This window comes from Galleria mellonella, unplaced genomic scaffold (genome assembly GCF_026898425.1).
Source record: "Galleria mellonella isolate WM207_F2 unplaced genomic scaffold, CSIRO_AGI_GalMel_v1 utg654, whole genome shotgun sequence".
In the NCBI taxonomy this organism is placed as follows: Eukaryota; Metazoa; Arthropoda; class Insecta; order Lepidoptera; family Pyralidae; genus Galleria; species Galleria mellonella.
In genome coordinates this window covers 765,208-786,663 of record NW_026442139.1, presented here as the reverse complement: position 1 = coordinate 786,663, position 21,456 = coordinate 765,208, and the positions used below count along the sequence as shown (strand labels likewise).

General features: G+C 36.3%; 1 protein-coding gene across 3 annotated transcripts in view; it reads left to right on the top strand.

Moving 5' to 3' along the window:
• The first annotated feature begins 811 nt into the window (after positions 1–811).
• LOC113510289 (uncharacterized) overlaps positions 812–21,456 on the top strand; it is a 27,369-nt gene continuing 6,724 nt past the window's right edge. Inside the window, exons 1-5 of one of the 3 annotated variants that reach the window (XR_008253558.1) lie at positions 812–1,236; positions 1,873–2,032; positions 2,810–3,076; positions 6,454–6,678; positions 12,695–14,666. Coding sequence is in view for 1 of the 3 variants with exons in the window: in XM_052900783.1 (XP_052756743.1) it covers positions 1,904–2,032; positions 2,810–3,076; positions 6,454–6,594 (537 nt within the window). In the remaining 2 variants the exon portion in view is untranslated. Of the gene's footprint in view, positions 1,237–1,872; positions 2,033–2,809; positions 3,077–6,453; positions 7,971–12,694; positions 14,667–21,456 lie in introns of those variants that run through there. The other 2 variants (XR_008253559.1, XM_052900783.1) reach the window with 2 other exon arrangements.

Sequence of the window (21,456 nt, the reverse complement as noted above, 5' to 3'; positions counted from 1 at the left end):
GACAGCTAAGTTGTATAAAAAAACAAGGAAATTTAATGGTCGAAAGATGAGCAGCAGCTTTTCTCTTAAAATATGACCAAGACCTAACTGTGGTTACCAACTCACTTGCCAAGCATGGAAACTACTAGCAAAACCCTTTGATAGGGGGGAAGCTTATGTTCAGCAGTGAATAGTTAACGGCTGATATGATGATGATAATGAATTATGCACGGAAACATAATAATGTTGTCATTTTAACGTTACGAATCCATGTAAATATTGCATTACTGAATTATTTTTCCATCCAAATATAATCTGCACTAATTTTATTCCATTTTAATTCACATAATTGTTTTCCATCAGATGAGATCGCAATCATTTGTGAGACTCTTCAAGAGTAAAAAAAATTTTTTTAAAAATACATGATAAGATCCTTAAGATTTAAAATAAATGTCAGAATAAATTATTTTAAGAGATCCTAATACTATTCTGACGCTCAAGCGCTTAATATAGACCTCTATTCATTTGAATTAATAATAAATTCAGATCCACAAGTGGCAAAAAGAAGCGAAACAATACTGTGATATTTTGTTGTAGGGAAAATTAAAGTACCTGTAAGATTTGTGGTACATTTACCCTATAAATACTAATGTCAAAATTGACACTTCACCTCCCCTTGACCACCCACAAGCCACAGAATAAATATAAAAATGTCAATAAGTAAGTAAATATCTAATCTATACAGAAATGATAATGGATTGACGTTCACCTAAGGCAATGAGAATGACTGATTGACTTCTGATTTGTTTTGAATTTCGATTATAGATGGTGGTATGTCAATTATATCACTCAGAATCATATGTTTATTTTTTTTTATAATAATGTTTTTTCGTAAGAGAACAATTATGAATAACGGTGATAGTGACAATTATGAATGTGATAGTTACTGAATTAGTTAAATTATTACAACTGTTTAATAATATATGTGTAAAATCGGTGTTGCAGCGCAGTTGTAATAGATTCATGATAATGTTGTTGTAATGTAAGAACCAGAGCCCAGAGTTCATAGGTGTAAACAAAATGTGAATATGAGTCATTAATGTTTTAAACAGCAATCAGTATGTACGTATAGCGTTCTTAATCAGGTGCTCTGATCTAATTTTATAGTTTTTGATGAAAAGTATTATCAGATGTGTGTGTGGGGAACTCTACATAGGTACTTCCTGTACAACGCCGATTTTATTGTTACTTAATCTTGTAAGTAAACTGAATTTACTTATTTTTTTTTATCAAGGCACAAGTACACTATACTTACTTATATAAGTGCTTAGTACTTGATAAGTTTAATAAATGTAATAAATTTGTTTTATTCATTTGTCTAAATATATTATTTTTAAACAGAAAATGATTATTAGTAATAGAGTCTAAAAGCCGTATTGGTAGCAGTATTAGGTCGATCTCTTCATAGTTTCTCTGGAAACCATTGCAGTTAATTCTTATTGGATCTGTTGCAATGGGACAACTGACCCATCCTTATCCATTATCACTCGCTGGTGCTCCACCAGTGTATACTGATAGCATAAGCTGGGATACCATTCCATTTTCATACATTAACAAATACATAGGTATTTGATGACCCATAGGGGTCAGTATAGAAACTTTATTTATTTATTAGTGATTTGCCTCAGCTTTGCACTTTGTTAAATAAAGTAAAATATATATCGCCCATGTGACTCGCTAGTAATGTGACTTTCTAAAGGTAAACATATTTTGTTAAATTAATTAAGTATTTTTTGAGTTTATTCATTCCAAACAAAAAAAAATCTATCCTCTCTATAATGTTAGTTTACATGAAGTAAATACATTTGAAGTAATTTGGAATCATACTTTCAGGTTAATAACTGAATGGTGAAGTTTTATCATCATGGCATATGCAAACCAGCCGCCTGCACCCCAAACAATGGGCTCTGCAAATACAGTATTTATAATGGAGGCGCGGTTTGATTTATCATACCTGACGACTCCACCAGGCATCATTAAATGTGTTATCATTGTAAGTGGTAAAAATAGTAATATAATAAAACTTACATTAGGAAAAAATAATAATCATTTAGTAAAGATTGACTGCAAAAGACCTCTTTATGAGATAAATCCCCCATTGTATATTAAATATTTTAATGTGTTAATTGTAAAGTACAATAAAGGTAGAAACATGAATGAGGCAGAGGTACCCAAGCAAATGACTTTTGTACAAAGTCTTCTGGTAAAATGTTTATAGCAACTATCTTTTACCTGCAACTTTGTTCTGATGACTGCATTATGTTCACTGACCATAATAAAAAATAAAGTATGATGTCATTGTCCATCCCATATATCAAATTTCATAGAGCTATTGGTAAAACCATAGAACGCTCAGAAGTAATAAACAGACCTAGTTTCACACTTATAAAATTGATTACGGTTATTTCTAAAAAAACAATCTTTATAATTAAAAACTTTGATAGGGCCTAATACTTTTTTTATACCACAAAGGTGGCGAACAGCATACAGTGTAAAGATAGTAAACGGTCACTTTAGCCTATGGACGTATGCACAGTATGAGTGTCACGTGCTCATTGCCGACTCTGAAGAAACCTTAATATATTGTTTTTGAAGAAATACTGAAAATAATAATAATGGTAACTTTAATCCCTTTCTTTACCAAAACCAAAGTCTTTTCGGAAGTCTTCTATTCTATTCTGTCTTTGGCCATTCTTATCCGAAGGTCATTAGCTACTACTTTTTTTTTTCAGTTATTCCATTTACATTATACCAGTTTTTTGTGGTTCAGGTGTTCAGCCTGATCGGTTTCATCTGCGTCCAATCGTCAGCGTTTTGGTCGAATGGACGAGGCGTGTACTTCAACTTGGTGGCCGCGCTGGCGGTGATCTACTCTGGTGGGATGCTTCTACTGTACCTGTACCACTTGGTGGAGAAATACCACAATATCAAGTGGCTGAAGATAGAAATGATCGTATCGATCGCCTTCGTGTTTCTCTACCTGATTGCGTCCACCATCGCCGTAGCGTTTGGATCGGCGGCGTTCTCAGCGGCTGGGGTGAATATTTTTTTTTTATATTTATATTTCACCAACTTTTTGGCCCCTTGGTATGTTTAACACGTTCACGCCGGGGCCGACTTTAATGGTTTTTGCTGCGAGGTGGCGTTCTAATTGATGCTACGCTTCATCATCGAATACGTACCACCGGTGGTACGCGCCGTCAGAAAAGATAGTCTAGTGCGGGCCACCGGTGGTACGCGCCGCCAGATAAGGCAATCTAGTGCGTACCGCCGATGGTACGCGCCGTCCAATGGGACAGTCTAGCGCGGGCCACCGGTGGTACGCGCCGCCAGATTGCTTCACGTATTAATACATAGATAAGCCGCATTCGATTCGCTAATACCATTGTAATTGTCTATCCAGGTGCTATCCTCATTGTTCCGATAGCATCATTCTATTGAGCTAGTAGCATAAATTGTTTCATCACGGCGCATGCGTGACTTGTACACAGAGTGGATAATCTAAGGGGCATGACTAATATTATTACAATGTGAAGTACAGTCGCGTGCGATAATATTGCAATGATTTGGCATTAATCATTTATTACTTCTTAGAACGCATGATTGCGATTCGAGACACCTGTATAGTAGGTATGGGTAATATGAATACAGATCTGGGGGCCTACCATGAAATGAAATTCTGAAGTTTCGGACTCAATTTCGTGTTTTCGTTCATACCTAAATTGGCCCAGTAAATGGAGCTTAACATTTTATTCGTCATAAATCCTACCATAAAAGTCCAAAGAAATAAATATTTTTTTTTATATTTTTTATGTTTTTAAACGGTAAGAATTATGTAATTTTAACATTATGTTTGTGTTTCTTTCGGCTACGAAATTTCGGAAAACATTTCATGGTAGGCCCTCTGGTCTATATATTTAGTTCCTCTGGGCACTAATGGCGGAAAAAGGTCATCGCCCATTTCGATAACACTCATATCAGTCGGATATTTATTTTCCAATATGTTCAAACTCTGTTAGCCAATATTATTATTTGGCTAACAGATTTTCAACATATTCGTTACTAACGACCCGCCCCAGCTTCGCACGGGTGCAATGCTGATACTAAATATACCTACCTATTACAAAATGTCTTTATAAACAACGTTTATAGCTTTTTTGTCTTTAGACAATACAAACATGATAAAGTGCTATAGGGCGAAGCGCGACATTCGACGCGCTATTATATAGGCACGCGCCGCCGTCCGGGCCGGTACCGCTGCACCGCTATGTCCCAGTATTTTAAATCTGTAATATTCTAGGAAATATTTATTTAAATTACATGGTGTAAGGGCCATATTGATCTATATTAAATGAACAATGTATTTAAGGTACTTAATTGGATAAAAATTAATGTATTGCTTAAAATCACTTCGTAAATAAGCCATTTTTCCCCGTAAAATGTAAAGGATAAACAATGGTTATTATGCATTATCCTTAAGAGATAGACATATACCATCGCGGAGTTTTTTGTTGATCTTTTTAAGGTGTACAATACTGTAGTACATTATTTTGATTTATCTCGTGGGCTTCAGCCAGCGTTTGCAATGTAAGCGCAAAAAAAATGTATATATTTACGACATCGCATTAGAAACCTCTAAATTTATTAGTGTTTCTTTACAATATTATGCGTGTATTATACATATAAACCTTCCTCTTGAATCACTCTATCTCTATCTATTAAAAAACCGATTCAAAATCCGTTGCGTAGTTTTAAATATTTAAGCATACATAAGGACGAATGGACAGCAACAGCGACTTTGTTTTATACTATGTAGTGATGATGATAGTAATGATGATGATGAGACCAGTATATAGATATTATGATTAAAATATATAGATGTTACTATATATTACCCATTCCTATTGGCAACACACACAGGTTAAAGACCTTTGCCTTCAAACTTTGAGGTATTTTGAATAAGAAGACGTGGCATAGTTTTTCGGACGCTGCCCCGCCGAGTTGGATTCGTCGGTTGACCTATAGGTCGAAGTTGGATTTACCCATTCGGACAACTTGTACCAAGTATACATACTCGTCGACAACTTTGAGCGTAGTGTTATCAATTGTAACCGATATAGTTGTGACATGGACGTTAGACATGGTTTTAGTCATGTCCACACTCATCTTAAGACCTAAGAGGTCATTGAGCATAATGTGCAAGTCTTTTAGGGATTCCGCTATGATTACTATATCATGGGCAAATCGTATATGTAACCCCGCTGCTGATTTTCACCATCGTACAACCCGCCATAAACTAAAATTTCATCCCACCCATCTGGACGAGTGGCGGTCCTCCACCGTGCGTTTTTCAAGGCACTTTTTCCCACGCACAACCACTCTTTGGAATCAACTTCCAGCAGCAGTATTTCTGAACCGATACAACAACATAACCTTCAAGAAAAGAGCATATTTCTTTTTACACCTGCAATGCCGCTGGTGTTGTGGGTGACTATGGGCGGCGGTAGTCACTTACCATCAGGTGTATCATACCATACCCCGTATCAAATCATTAAAGCTAAAAATAACCAAGCGCCACACTTCACACTAGGTACGTCATAATTGCACGTTTACAACAGCTCTAATTTATTGTCGATATCTCGCTAAATGTACCGGAACTGTTTCGCTTAGCACTTCAGTGTACAGCCATGGCCATTCGAGGGAAGAAAGGGATTGTTAGTAATGGAGTCTAACAGCCCCATTGCGGGGGAGGGACTGTTAGTAATGAGGAGGTTAGTCCCCATTACAATCAATATACCCTATTAGTTTGACCTCCACGCGGTTCCCCCTAGCATCGTGATTAATTTATCGTTACGTTACGGCGAACGAGCATGCGGCTCACCTGATGGTAAGTGACTACCGCCGTCCATGATCATCCACAACACCAACGGCATTGCAGGTGTGCTGCCGGCCTTTTAAAAAGGAATATGCTCTTTTCTTGAAGTAATGGTTCGGAAATACTGCTGCTGGAAGTTGATTCCAAAAAGTGATAACATATATACAACGAGCAATCGTTTTACCAGAGGGAGACTTTGTACAAAAGTCGTTTGCTTGCGTACCTCTGTCCCATTCGTGTTTCAACCGTAAAGCTGTAAAGTAGTTGTGTTTGCATGGCTGTGTTTCGATTTGAAGGGTGGGATATGGCGTGAATTTACAGGGTATAGAGGAATAACACCCGAGTCCTCAGGAATGGCAAACGCATGGGGGGTATCATGGGCGAAACAGTATACTCTGTTATGTCCATGGCATTGCTCATGTCTATAGGCGACGGTTACCACTTTTCAATAGGTGGGGCGTCAGCTTGTTTGCCATTCTAAATTGCATAAAAAAAAATACAGTGGTAACATATTATTCAATAACAATTTTTCTTTTCAGTTCTTCGGCTACTTGTCTATGGTACTATACGGGTTCGACGCATTCCTAAAGGCGAAAGCGCTTAAAGCAGGCCAGTTGGCGCAAGGTCACCGCACGGTCAATAAGCAGACTCATGTGGTGACGCCGCCCGCGCTGCCATAGCAGGACGCCGATGGTCGGTGGTAGACGACGGTGACGGTGGACAGTGGACAGTGACCGTCGGTCGGCGGCTGTGCTATACTCTAGGTAGTGTAATGTTTGTACCATGGAATCCTGTTTGTTTTTGAACGTATTTAAAACTACTACCAAATTACCGATACTTATGGTAGATGCTCTGTTGAATAAAATGAAATCGAATGGTATATTAGATATTATGGGTCTACCATGAAACTTCATTCCGTATTTTCAGATCTAGATTTTATGCGGTCGATGATATAAGCTCATATTGTAATCTGGCCCATAATTTTTACTCTGTGAATCGAATTTAGAACCCAAAGAGCTATTAAGCAATAATGGCGTTTAACATCTGTAAGTCGTGTCTGTCGATTTAATTTAGTAGACAATCTTATATCCCATTTAGCAATGTGACGTCTGCGACTCAAATAGGACGTCAGTTTTAAGTCGTTTTAGGCTGGAAATCGACGTCAATATGACGAATAATCGCTACCTGGGATGTTTTATTATTTTAAGACAGTCTATTCGTATAGCATTAAAATCTTCATCTGTGTACGTTTATGCTCTTGTTGATAGCTGATAGTTCATGTTATCAAGATGTCTTTTTATCAAATGCCCGATTTAAACTGACAATTCGGTCTCTACCACAAAAATCCACTCTTTTAAACTGATTCAAGATGATTCGGCCGGCGAACGATTGTACTTATCATTGTGCAATTATTTAGCAAACCATGGAATTTCAATGACAAAGTCATTAAGTGGAAGTCATGTATGTACACCTACCGTTGTTTGTTTGCATGAGTATTTAGTGTGCCGGTCACGTGCGTGTTTGGAACCGATTTCACATTGTTCATATTATTTTCTCCATAACACTGGACAGCTCCTAGCCAGTGGCGGATAGGCATGGGTTATATGGATACCGATCCGATATGTATATATTGGGCTTCTTTTGACATTAATGTTGGGAAAAACATCATCACCCGTTTCGATATCGCCCATATAGGTCAGATATTGTCGATTGCTTGGCTACCTCTGTCCCATTCGTGTTTCAACGGTAAAGCAGTTGTGTTTGCATGGCTGTGTTTCGGTTTGAAGGGTGGGATATGGCAGTGAATTAACTGGGTACAGAGGAATAACACCTGAGTCCTCAGGAATGGCAACATGTGGCGGGTATCATGGACGAAACAGTATACTCTGTTATGTCCATGGTGCTGCTCATGTCTATAGGCGACGGTTACCACTTTCCACCAGGTGGGCCGTCAGCTTGTTTGCCATTCTAAGTTGTATAAAAAAAAGATATCTATTTTCGGTTATGTTAAAAATCCATAATCCAATATTATTTTTTGAATAATAGACTTTTAATATATTGGACTTTTAATATATATATATATATATATATATATATATATATATATATATATATATATATATATATATATATATATATATATATATATATATATATATATATATATATATATATGCTATATATATATTACCTGCCCCCTAAAGCCTCAATTGCCATCATCGAGTAGTGGTTAGGACCTTATTTCTCTACGTTGTGACCCTAGTAAGCTTACCTCTTAACGGCGGACTAAACCCGTCATTCAAAGCTGAATGTGACCCCCAGTTTATCCAGGTCACATTTGTATGTAATGATTAAATAACTTCTTATGTTTATTTAGTTAAAATCTTGCTAGAGAAATTTAAATATACATAGAGTATGGATGTGAATGAGGAAAATAGAGGCGTTTAGAATCTTATAGTCTAGAGGGGGTGGGGAAGGGGAGGGGAGGGGGGTAATTCAGTAAATTAAAACTCTTATTCAGGTTTTACGACAAGAGTTTTTCTGATGTAAAAAAAAAAATACTTAATAATTGTAAATATTAACACCGTTATGTTCATTATTTTACATATTTTACATTTTTGTACATATTACATGATTGTGTACGTGGTAATATATCTCGAGTTTGAATGATGACGCGTGTGTGATGATTGTTCGTATTGTGTTAAATAATAATTGATTTTACAATTATTTTTAATTTATCCGCGTATATGAGTTATGTACAGGACACAAGAGATGTACATATGTAAGGTATCTTTGATGCATTCGGTTCTTTCTGCCTACCTCGCAAGGGACTTGGCGTAAGATAAATTATTTTACAATTTAATCTATTTATAATACCGTCTAGTGTGGTCTCGTTAAATAAAATTTTAATTTGAAAACTGTGGGTCTGAATAGACAGGTGGTAATTAGCTTAATGTCTACATACATTAATTAATCATTCAGGTTCAATTATGTATGTATGTAATTTCATCCCAACCATCTGGACGAGTGGCGGTCCTCCACCGTGCGTTTTTCAAGGCACTTTCTCCCACGCACAACCACTCTTTGGAATCAACTTCCAGCAGCAGTATTTCCGAACGGATACGACAACATAACCTTCAAGAAAAGAGCATATTCCTTTTTAAAAGGCCGGCAGCACACCTGCAATGCCGTAGGTGTTGTGGGTGACCATGGGCGGCGGTAGTCACTTACCATCAGGTGAGCCGCATGCTCGTTTGCCCCCTGTGTTGTAAAAAAAAAATGTAGCTAATATTTCTCTCAGTGTACAAAAGTTCAGTTAAAACTATACAGGAAAATATTATATTAACACTAAACCTACCAAGCGCGGTTAAATGACCGTTATTGAAATTTAGTTTAAAAATTTTCGCGTATAACGTTACTGTATCACTATGTAACTTATCGACTTTACCTGTAATAACATACAAGCCATTTTTCAATATTTACAACTTACTATTATTTACTTGTTCACTATCCAATTGACTAAAATCTCTTTCTATATTAAGATACATACTTTATTTTAAAACGGTCATTTGACCGCTCATGGTAGGATTTTTTTGATGAGTGAAAATGGTATGGTAAACCCGTCTGCGCTAACGGGATACGCTGGCGGAGCACCAGTGAAGTGTGATAGATGAGAATGGAAACAGGCCAGTTAGCCCATCATGATGAATTTATCAGGAATTAACCGTGATAGTTTCCAGGGGGAACCGCGAGGATGGCGAGCTGGTTGGGTATATTGCTAGCAATGGGATTCTTAGTCTCCATTACTAACAATCCCTTTCCCCCCGCTCATGGTAGGATTAGGTATATATGAAATGTCGGTAGGTTTAGTGTTAAATATAACTGACCAATTTACCTTATCATATCAGCCATAAATTTAGTCATCTCGCAGTGTAACACACATTTTAAAGGACGGTATTAAGTTTTACTTAACAATAGCATTATTTAAATGATGACTCCGAGTCATTGTAGGTATGAATAGGATCAATTTGACCTTCCAAAGAAACTTGCATGATTGTATTATAAATACAGATTTATGTATATGCAGTCAAGTATATAGGTATTTTATAGTCTCGCAACGTTCAGTATTCTATGTCTTTATTGCATTTACACAAGATATATAGTTGTAAATAAATCTAAGAGTCTGCCAATGCTGTAGAACATATTGGACAGAAATGTCGATCGAAAATGATCGAAAATTCAAAAACGACAAAATTCCATCGTGACGAATTCAACAAGAATTGCTCACGATGGTTTCCAGGAGGAACCACGTGGAGGTCGACCTAATAGGGCATATTGTTAGCAATGGGGCTGTCAAACTCCATTATTAACAATCCCTTTCCCCCCTAGCAATGGGGTTGATGTTATATGTTGAAGCTGTTTTCCCATGTTTGTAAACATCCATAGGAACTCTACTCTCTAATACGAAGGGATAACACCTGAGTCCTCAGGAATGGCAACGCATGGGGGGGTATCATGGGCGAAACAGTATACTCTGTTATGTCCATGGTACTGCTCATGTGTATAGGCGACGGTTACCACTTTCCGTCAGGTGGGTCGTCAGCTTGTTTGCCATTCTAAGTTGTATAAAAAATCATATAAAATGTACTTTACATTATTATTGGGTAAGTGTTACCTGACAGACAGCGATATTCATAGTGGATTCAATTTTAATAGATAAAGCATCATAATAAACCAGCGTTGGTAGATTGGGGGTTTTTGTCCCAATTTTGGGTAAATAATTTTGTAGAATTATTGTGGAGAAAAAGTGGTTTTTCCATGAGCCTACAGCATGAGGTTCTTCAAAAGGGGGGTAAAGAGGTTTCTTCAGGGTCGGCAACGCACGTGTAATATCTCTGGTATTGCAGGTGTTCATAGGCTACGGTAACCGCTTACCATCAGGTGGGCCGTATGTTTGTTTGCCACCTCAGTGATTTAAAAAAAAGAGATGGGTTTAGGGAAATTTGGGTATTTTTTGGATAGTTTTTGTACTTGTAAATTGTGTAGAGGTATATAAATACAGAATAAAATGAAGGTAGCAAAATAGAGTATGGGACATTAGAAAGAGACGGTAAGAGTAAGCTAAAAGTAGAAAAAGAATTATAGGCTTTTTTTTTTTATTTTTTCGTCGTTTACTTTTGTGGCACGTTGCGAAATGTAGAGAAAAAGGATACAGTTTCGTTATCATGTAAAAGTCCTAGGAACTGTATATATTGGAGGAAATATATTTGACGTTTGGCTAAAAATCTAAATTAACATCTGGCAACCCTGTAATGAACTCTCATTGTCACCAGAGGGTCATTGTCTCACTGTCGCCCATCGAGGTGGGCAGGCAACGGATATTGAAATTGATTCAATGACATTCTAGATGTCGCTGTCGTTTGATGATCAATCATTTCGGTGGACGGCACATCCTCAATTAAACAATTAACCCTGCACCCTTTACTCTGTGGGCGTCAATAATCAAGCGCTAATTGATGCATCGCCGTGGTGGGTGACACATGTAGCAATACACAATACCACCATATGTACTTAAGGTGTGTGTGGGCGACCCGTACCATAAAGTATCGCCCCGACTGTTACATTTCTTTTATTAATTACTCCAACCATCTGAAATCCACACGTGGATTGAAAGAGACAATTTTTACCAGAAGGAGATTTTGTACAAGTCGTTAACTTGGATATCTCTGTCCCATTCGTGTTTCAACCGTGAAGTAGTCTTTTGCATGGCTGTGTTTCGGTTTGAAGGGTGGCATATGGCGTGAATTTACTGGGTACAGAGGAATAACACCGTAATCCTCAGAAATGGCAACGCATGGGGGGTATCATGGGCGAAACAGTGTACTCTGTTATGTCCATGGTACTCATGTCTATAGGCGACGGTTACCACTTTCCATCAGGTGGGGCGTCAGCTTGTTTGCCATTTTAAGTTGCATAAAAAAAAGTTTTCACGTTTTCAAGATTCTAATGATTTTTAGTGGAGGTACAATAAACTTAAAAAAAATAGAAGTATACAGAAATTATGAATTTGCGAATAAAGGCGAGTTCCTCTGATGGAGTGGACAACTAAGGCTCTTGTTACTGTACCTAACTTATTATGTGTGGGGGGAAAGGGATTGTTAGTAATGGAGTCAAATAGCCCCATTACTAACAATATATTCTGTCAGGTCGACCTCCACGTGGTTCCCCCTGTAAATCATCGTGAACAATTCTTGTTGAATTCGTCACGGTGTGCTAACTGGCCTGCTTCATCCTCAACTATCATCCTTCACTGGTGCCCCGCCGGGGTATACCGATAGCGCGGGTGGGGTTACCATTCCATTATCACACATTAAAAAAAAACTTATCATGTGTCAGATTTTCAGATAGGTAACTCCAATGACACCCATCCTTTAATAGTAGGGGGAAAGGATTGGTAGTAATGGGGTCTAGTAACCCCATTACTAGCAAGATACCCTATCAGGTCGACTTCCACGCTGTGGTTAATTCTTGTTGAATTCGTCACGATGGGCTAACTGACCTGCTTTTATCATCACCTGTCGTCGCTCACTGGTGCCTTGCCAGCGTGTACTATATAGGCACAGGCGGGCTTACCATTTCATTTTCACCTATTAAATAATTCGTTGTAATAATAATAATGTATGTACCCATATTCGTGCAATAAATGATTTGATTTGATTTATGATACTCTGTATATAATACATTTTTCAACAGTTTTCTTCACAGTTTTTTTTTTCAAAGGTGAAATGGTATGGTAGCCCCCCGCCTGCGCCAACGGGATACGCTGGCGGAGCACCAGTGAAGGGTGATAGATGAGAATGAAAACAGGCCAGTCAGCACATCATGATGAATTCATCAGGAATTAACCATGATAGTTTCCAGGGGGAACCGCGAGGAGGTCGACCTGGTTGGGTATATTGCTAGCAATGGGATTCTCAGTCTCCATTACTAACAATCCCTTTCCGCCCTTTTCTTCACAGTTTCAAACACTATTTATAATTATTTATCAAGGCGTTTATTTAGTGAAACTTAAAAATCTATTTAATAAATTATCTTTGTGATACTTGTAGTTTATTAAGAAAATAATGTAAATGTAAATATATATTTTAACCCATTCAATACGGCGGCCATATTGAGATCCCTATGCAGTATACGGCTTAGTTTTTCATAAACGGCCGTCACTGACGGCACAACTTTTTCTACGTATATGGCTTAGTTAATTGTTAGGAGTGACTGCCAGTAAATAACGGGCTTCCACAAGTGACTGGAACGGTCTAAAGCACGTTTGAAACTAAAGGAAACGGAGCGCTCGCCGTCATTGGGTAAGGGTGGGGAGAGCGCCTCGAGGCGCTTGCCGTCACAACGTATAACATTGGACAGCGCCCTGACGCGCTCTCCGTATTGAATGGGTTAAGCTGCTAAGTAAATATTTATTGGTATCAAACCGTCCATGCACTTTTTTTCTCACGTTGTGTCAAATATGAAGTAGTCGAGTGGAGTCCACTGCCTGTAAACACCGTGTTTCCCTTATCAAAAGGTACTTACACAATTATATTTCTATTTGCACACTTAATTTTGAATTTATTAATACATATTTTCATGGAAAATACGTTATTATTAACTTGTAGATATATGTGCCCTCATGTTTACATACAGCCGGGCTCGAATCGTGCATGATAAAGCTGTATCACACGGATATTGTGGCCTTGACCAAATTTTATGGAAAAAATAATCTTATACGCATATAGGTACTATATTTGATACATTTATATCTTTTTTTTTTATAAAATACATTTTCTCTAATTGCTCAGCAGCCAGATAATGACAACTTTAATGACAAAATAAATATATTTTTAAAATGTACAAAATTTGTAAGTTTGTAAAATAAAACTCAAGAATTGAGTAATTTTCAAATAAATAAATAAAACCGCTCAGGAATTGTGCTGAAAGCTACAAAATTGGTATCTGCAATTAATAAAATCTTGTAATTTTGATTAATATGGTTTAACGAGTTTTAACACAAACTTTTTAATGGTAAACAATTGCAATGGAGATAAATCGAGATAGTGGATGCATGTGGTCCAGGACTGTTCCTTATGGCAGTCTATGGGGAAAGCCAACCAGCAGTGGGCAGTAACAGCTGATTTGACGATGAAGCAACAGCAGTCGTTTCTGCGGTGTCATTCATTGCCTCTAAAACTATCAGTTCGACGTTATAGCAAAATCATTGAGAAGTATCAGTAAACAGGATTTAACTAAAACTTGTTTTAATTTAGTTCCAGCACGGATAATACTGTTTTATTAGCTCTAGACAATTAGCAACTTTCGTTTAACTGGCAAATTAATATTTCAGTTTTAGAGATAAGTACAGGGAATGACACCTCATAGTCGACGCCATTGCAAGGATTTTAGCAAAATTTTGTGTGTACGCTACCTAAAAATGGCGGATTAATTGTGCTGCGATATTGTCTTAACGTATTCGCTGACTTATGCTCAGAGTTTAATGCAATTGTACATATAATTTGGTAACTTCACAATTTGTATTATTTCACTATTTAGAACTGTAAGTGATAATATTTATGAAATATTTGAAGCGTCTTCAAATGTCTTCGCATCACAATTGTGATATATTTATGTATGAGTAATGAATTTTGAAATTAATGTTGTCCTTTCAATGTTTATTGTTGTTTACAAATAAAACGCTTTAATCGTGTGTGTATTATTTTATTTTATTACCATAATTTTTCCTAACAGTGGCAATATCACATACATACATACATATCTGTCACGCCTGTCTCCCATTAGGGTAGGCAGAAACAATGGCACGCCAAATGCTTCGATACAAACAAACCTCTTTCGCGACATCACAATTATCTGTATTTATTATTTTTTATCAACTTCAAAAAAAAACTTGTAAAAGGAGGTTCGATTCCGTTGTATATTTTTGTATTTGTTACCCCATAAGTCTGTCACTTCTCAACCGGTTTGGAAAATTCTTTTTTTTTTCGGCTGAAAGGAAATACTTATAGATTGGATTGTATATTATATATATATATATATATATATATATATATATATATATATATATATATATATATATATATACGATCTCACCATTCGCCTGCTCAAGCTACGATACCCTGTCATTATACGATATCGGGTCGACCTCCACGCGGTACCCTCTGGAAAACATCGTGGTCAATTCTCTTGAAATTCGTGGTGATGGGTTAATTGACCTGCTTTCGTCCTCACCTATCATCCCTCACTGGTGTTTTGCAGCGTAGCGTATACCGTTAGTGCAGGCGGGGTTACTATTTCATCTTCACCCATTAAAAAATAAAAATAAAAACCTAGAACACTTAGACTCGAGTCAATTTAAAAATGTTCGTTACCTAAATTGGGCCGACCAAGCAAATTCGGGACCTCATTACGCGAAGCAAGTGCCTACCGATGTGTTATTGACGACTTTTGTACAAAATCTTTGTTTCTAATGCGAAAGTCGCGATAGTGGATTAGTTGAAAAAAAAAATGCACAAAATAATTAGTATAAAAAAGTGTATTAAACAAATTACCGGTAATAATCGGTAAAAATAGACAGATCAATCGATTTTAAAACAAAAAGTATGAACACTCGTAATTGTGAAATTTACAATACAATACAAATAGGTGGTCCCCGTTTCGACACGTTAACGTTAAATAAAACGACTTTTAAACGTAATAATAATAAAAATCACTAAAAACAATATGCACAATAGAAAAATGTATAAAAACTTTACATTTAAAATATCAATACAACAATACATAATAATAATACAAAAAAAATACTTTTTTACTATTTTTCCCCATTAGTAAACACAGTAAAGGGTACACACTTATGTATATATTTTTTAATTTGATTTAAAAAAATCAGGCTTTTAAGGGTTAAATGCTACAGCATTCTTAACCAGCATAGAATAGATAAATAGTCGTCAACTAATGAATAACTTAATAATATAAATTCCTTAGAAAATTAGGTTGTTACCAAATAGACTTACTTATTTATCGTTTATAAAGAATTATAATACATCTGTTCGTTATGAAATGTTATAGTAATATATACAGGGTGTAAGGGACAGGTTGGTAAACACTGAAACAATGAATTCAGATCATTACTCTGAACTGAAAACTAATTGAATTTCTCATCGAAAAATTACAAATTTTCATTTTTTTTTTTTTCATTTTAATTCGTGTAATCTACGATATTATATCAAAATATAAAGAAATAATAATATTTTATAGTGAAATACTATGAAATACTAAAAAAACAGCTTTGAAATATTGGTATTAAAATCTAGCTGCGACGCGCGGAATCAAGTGGTCTACCATGAAATGAAATTCCAAATTTTCGGGCTCAATTTCATGTTTTTGTTCGTACCAAAATCGACCCAGTAAATGAAGCTTAACATTTCGTTCATCATAAATCCTATTCTAATAGTCCAAAGGAACGATATCATAACGTTTTTAATAATTTTAAACAGCATGTATTATGTAATTTTAACATCAAATTTCTGTTTCGTTCGTCCCCGAAATTTCGGAAAATACTTCATGGTAGGCCCTCAGCTATGTAAAGTCAACGCCACGAGCGTACAAAAACTAGCTACGTTGACGACGCGGTGTAGGTATCCCGCGTCACGTGGAGCGGAGTACCTCTTAAAATTTCAAATACACTGCGCGTCCTCAGAACTACAAATCGTTAATTACATGGCTGCAGTGCATTTTCGATGCAAACATAACCTGCCATTTAATTCTGACTATTTATCTAAAGAAGCTGTTTTCGTTTTGGCCAATCATTCCCTTCCTCCCTGTATGTATTTATATATCTATTATATACTTGTGATAATAAAGTATCATTAAATATTAATACATCCTAGTTTACAGACAATTGTATCGTCGTTAAGGCACACATTTACTGTAGGTACTTAAATTTTATTTTAAAATGTTGTCTTTTCGAATTATTAAAAATAGTATTTTCAACATATAATATAATTTAAAAACGTCATAAGATTTTTCAAAATAGACATTTTATATTAGTGAGATTGAAAAATATTCGAAACAGGCCAAACTTGACTTTACACTTATGGCATAGCGTGATCAGAGCTCTTATCGATTGATGCATCTTATCAAACGCATTTAGAGGCCCGTCTTAATACAGTGAACGTTCTATATAAGCAACATTCTTTATATTTTATTTATTCTACTCAGCTTAGTTAAAGAAATGAGTAAAAATATTTTCCAAATGTTATTTTTATACTCTTTTTTTCCAATAACCAACTTTTCCCAACAAGAAATTTTTTTTTATTGAAATTGGTTTAAATGATTTGCTTATATAGAGCGTTCACTGTATTACCAAATATCGTTACACAAGACGATGTTTCGAGAACGTATAAGTTTCATTTACTGACCACTATAAAAATACATAGTTTATAATTCTCCAACAAAATGGTACATTACAGGTACATATTAATAAGAACAATATACTCATAAAAATATATATCTATATCTAGTATATATTTATATATATTGTATTTAGTATATATTGTATTCAGAACTATCATAGTATGTTACAGTCACAAATATATCTTGGTCAAAATCGTACAAACATCAAAAGTGATAAACAAATTGTCGTTACACGTTATCGCCACCGCATGCGTGAGATAGAAAAACAGCGACATCTGACGTCTTATTCGTTATCATGCCTATATTAAGAAAATGGTATCTATCGACAGATTTGTCTGACATTTGTTTCGAAAGTCTAGTTTACAATATGTTAAGGGACGTCCATTATTTCTGCTATTTTTTTTTTTAATTTAGACCTCCATCTCCACTAAATGAGATTTTTTAAACATATTTCCAGAACCTCCGCCCTCCTCCCCATTTCAAGAAGCGCCCCTTTATATAAAATTCACTGTTAATCAATGAGGTATTCACAAATATAATTTAAAAAAGAAAACAGCTAAATAAAAAATGTAATACTTTACAAGTATCTTACTGAAAATACAAACTTACATTTAACAATCTTTGTTAAACAGCGACTATAAATTGTGATGACAGTATCTCATCAATAATTCTAATGTATAAATTTGTAAATTCGACAAACATCTATGCACTTGACTAAATGCAATTTGTCGTGGCGTCTATATTAATTTACTGGGTACAGAGGAATAACACCTGAGTCCTCAGGAATGGCAACGCATGGGCGGTATCATGGGCGAAATAGTATACTCTGTTATGTCTATGGTACTGCTCATGTCTATAGGCGACGGTTACCACTTTCCATCAGATGGACCGTCAGATTATTTGCCATTCTAAGTTGTATAAAAAAAATGTACATATTCACCTCATAGGCACTTGTCGACATCATCACGTTGAAGTCATCAGCTAGTTGTTCAATTTATTGACCCCGAACTTTATTTAAGTGCACAGAATTTTGTTAAATTTACAAATTTATATATTAGAACAAGGTCAAACAGAAATTATTAACATTCACTGCTCTATATAGTTAAAGAGTATATTTTCCTAAAGAAACAAGAATAAAAAACGACAATAAATGTTTGTACATACAATCCGAAATCAAGTCAAGTAAAATTTTATCGCTTTTGACTCACATTGGGATCGGTTCTAAATAGGCATGGATTATTTCATTTGTCACAAGTGAAATTGCATATGCTACACCAAATCACATTCCGTCCAGCTACGTCCCTTCACTAAGAGTGCTACAAATCATTTTACAGCAAAATCACAGGTAGTAGCTGTATTCGGATTTCTAAATCATCGGCTGAGCTCGGTTGGCCGTGAAGTGAATTGCATTCGACTTCTTACTGGGCCGTGCAGAGCGAGCAAATAGAAACTTTATTACACTGCTTTAAAGTCTCTATTCGCTCGTTATTGTTATAAAAATCATAATTCATATTTCACTTTCTATAAATAGTAGCATGTGTGACATTAAATCATTGCGAGCGAAAATCACTTGTTGTGATTTGTCACAGGTGATATCACAGTGAATAAAAATTATACTTTGTTAAATTTATTTAATAATGATATAAATGTAGCAATAATTTCTAGTATCTGAGAGACCATTTCTTTACAATTAAAATTTCAATTTTAATAACAAAGCAATATGAGTCAATTTCTCACAATTTATCATAAATTTAGTTTATAACAATAGAACAGTATTTTCATGAAATTATCAAATTAAAATATTGAGAGATAAATTTAGAATAAACACGCCTCAGAATCGATCCTATTATCTTTGGGAAAAATATTTCATTTCACTGGTAGAACTAAAAATTAGTATCACTAAATGAATTCTAATCATTTCAATTCCACCCTGTAAACGTGTTAACGATACTCATCGGTGAGACAGTATATTATGTTATATAAGTACTTAATACTAAAGTCACTAATCAACAAATGGTTGAAAGTTAGGCACATACAATCGTTTTTTTTTTTACAACTATTACATTTAGTAAAAAAATCTTGGCATGTCTTTCTTTTATCGAAATAACAGCTTATAAAATGAATTAAAATTTAAAACAAAAAAAAATTAAATAAATTGATTATGTATACTTAATAACACAAATTAAATCTTAAATTAATTAATTAAACTTCTCCCCCCCCCCCTTCCCTTTTTTATTATTAGTTTACTTTTCAATTACTAAAATAAAAAAGACATACTCTGATTATTTACGATAAATATTACAAAAAAAAAAAATAACTTGTCGCTAAATTATCAAGCTTATTTATTCTGAAACGATAAAGTTATCCAGATTGGTAAGTTGGACTTAAAACTAAAAATACTAACTTAACAATAATATAAAAAATTAAAGACGTGAAAAATATGGGCTCCGCGTCATTCAATTAATAAGAGAAACCTTCATAGTAGTTGGCACAGTTGAGTTGGAAATCATTTGAGATTCCAAAATCGGATCTTGGCTTAAAATATTTCCAAATACGTGTTCGAATTATTTTGAATACGATTTTCATTTGAGAGTACAGAAAGCTGTCATCCGGTGAGCTTAAAAACTTAACATCACATGGCTTTAACCTCAAAAATAATGGCTAGCTAACACGCTTCCAATTATTCAATACATACTGTGGTAGAGCCACGCTGTAATCCTATATGGTATTGCAGCATGAATGGGCCGGCTCGACCGGGGAAATACCACACCCTCACAGAATACCGACGCTAAGTGGTTGCATTTTTAGTGCGATCACATTCCGTATGGTTGGCCCATCCCAAACCCATCCCATTCCCTTTCCTATTCCTAAAATCCTTTCCCCAACCCCGTCCCCCTATCTTACAACACGCAACCATGGCAGTGGAATTAAAAAAAAATAACATACCCCAGGGAGGTACCAGTAACCATGTTGCTGGAGAATCCTCCCTCGAGCAACCACGCTCGGGCTGCCCTGCGTATTCTGGGGGGCAAAATTCCGCTCTTTGGAACCAAGGGCAAACGGAAATATTTCTACGGCATCCCCTTCGCTCAATGTGAGCTTCTGCAACATCAGGATTACATTCTAACCTAAACGCTGTCCACCACCACCTAGAAACGGCGCGGCCGGCATTGCTCTTTCTAACGGAGACACAGATATCCTCTCCAAACGAAACTTCATACCTGACGTTATAAACTTGAACATTGTTTTGTTTCGCGTGCCGGTGTATGCGCGTATGTCAGAGAGGATATCTGTTGTCGCCGCCTTGGAAGTCTTGAAGGAACGGACCTGTCTATTTTATGGCTGCGTGTAGACTGTAATGACCATCCTCGCGTCTATGCATGCCTATACAGGTCCCACAAACATCGAAACCGACCAACTCATTGAGCACGTCCAAATGGCTACAGATTCCCTGCTCGAACAGATTCCTTCCGCTGATCGTGAATTTTAATGATTCATGCTTGGTTCACGTACAACCGACTATGTCTGTTCATGACTTTGCTTTGGCTTATGGTCTGACGCAGCTTGTTTCCTCGCCCACGCGAATACCTGATGTGTTGGACCATTCACCTTCACTGCTGGACCTTCTGCTGACCACCCACCCAGACAACTATGTGATTTCCGTCGAAGCTCCGCTTGGATCGTCGGATCACTGTCTGGTGCGGAGCGAGGTGCCTCTCATGAGTCCGATTCCACCACGTTCTACGGGTAGACGTCGTGTTTGGCACTACAGGTCGGCAGACTGGGATGAGATGTGGATTTTTTTCGCATCTTACCCATGGAGGCAGGTTTGCTTCGCACTGGGGGATCCCAACGCCATCGCCGATTCCATCGCCGATGTGGTGCTCCAGGGAATGGAATTATTTATTCCTAACTCTGTGGTGCACGTAGTCGGGAAATCCCAGCCCTGGTATGGAGCCTCTTGTAGAATAGCATCTCGCCTGAAACATACTTCCTAGCCTGGGCCAAAGGTGTGGCTGAGATCTAACATCAGTGCCCTTAAAAAGAAGTATAACTTTGCCTCTAGG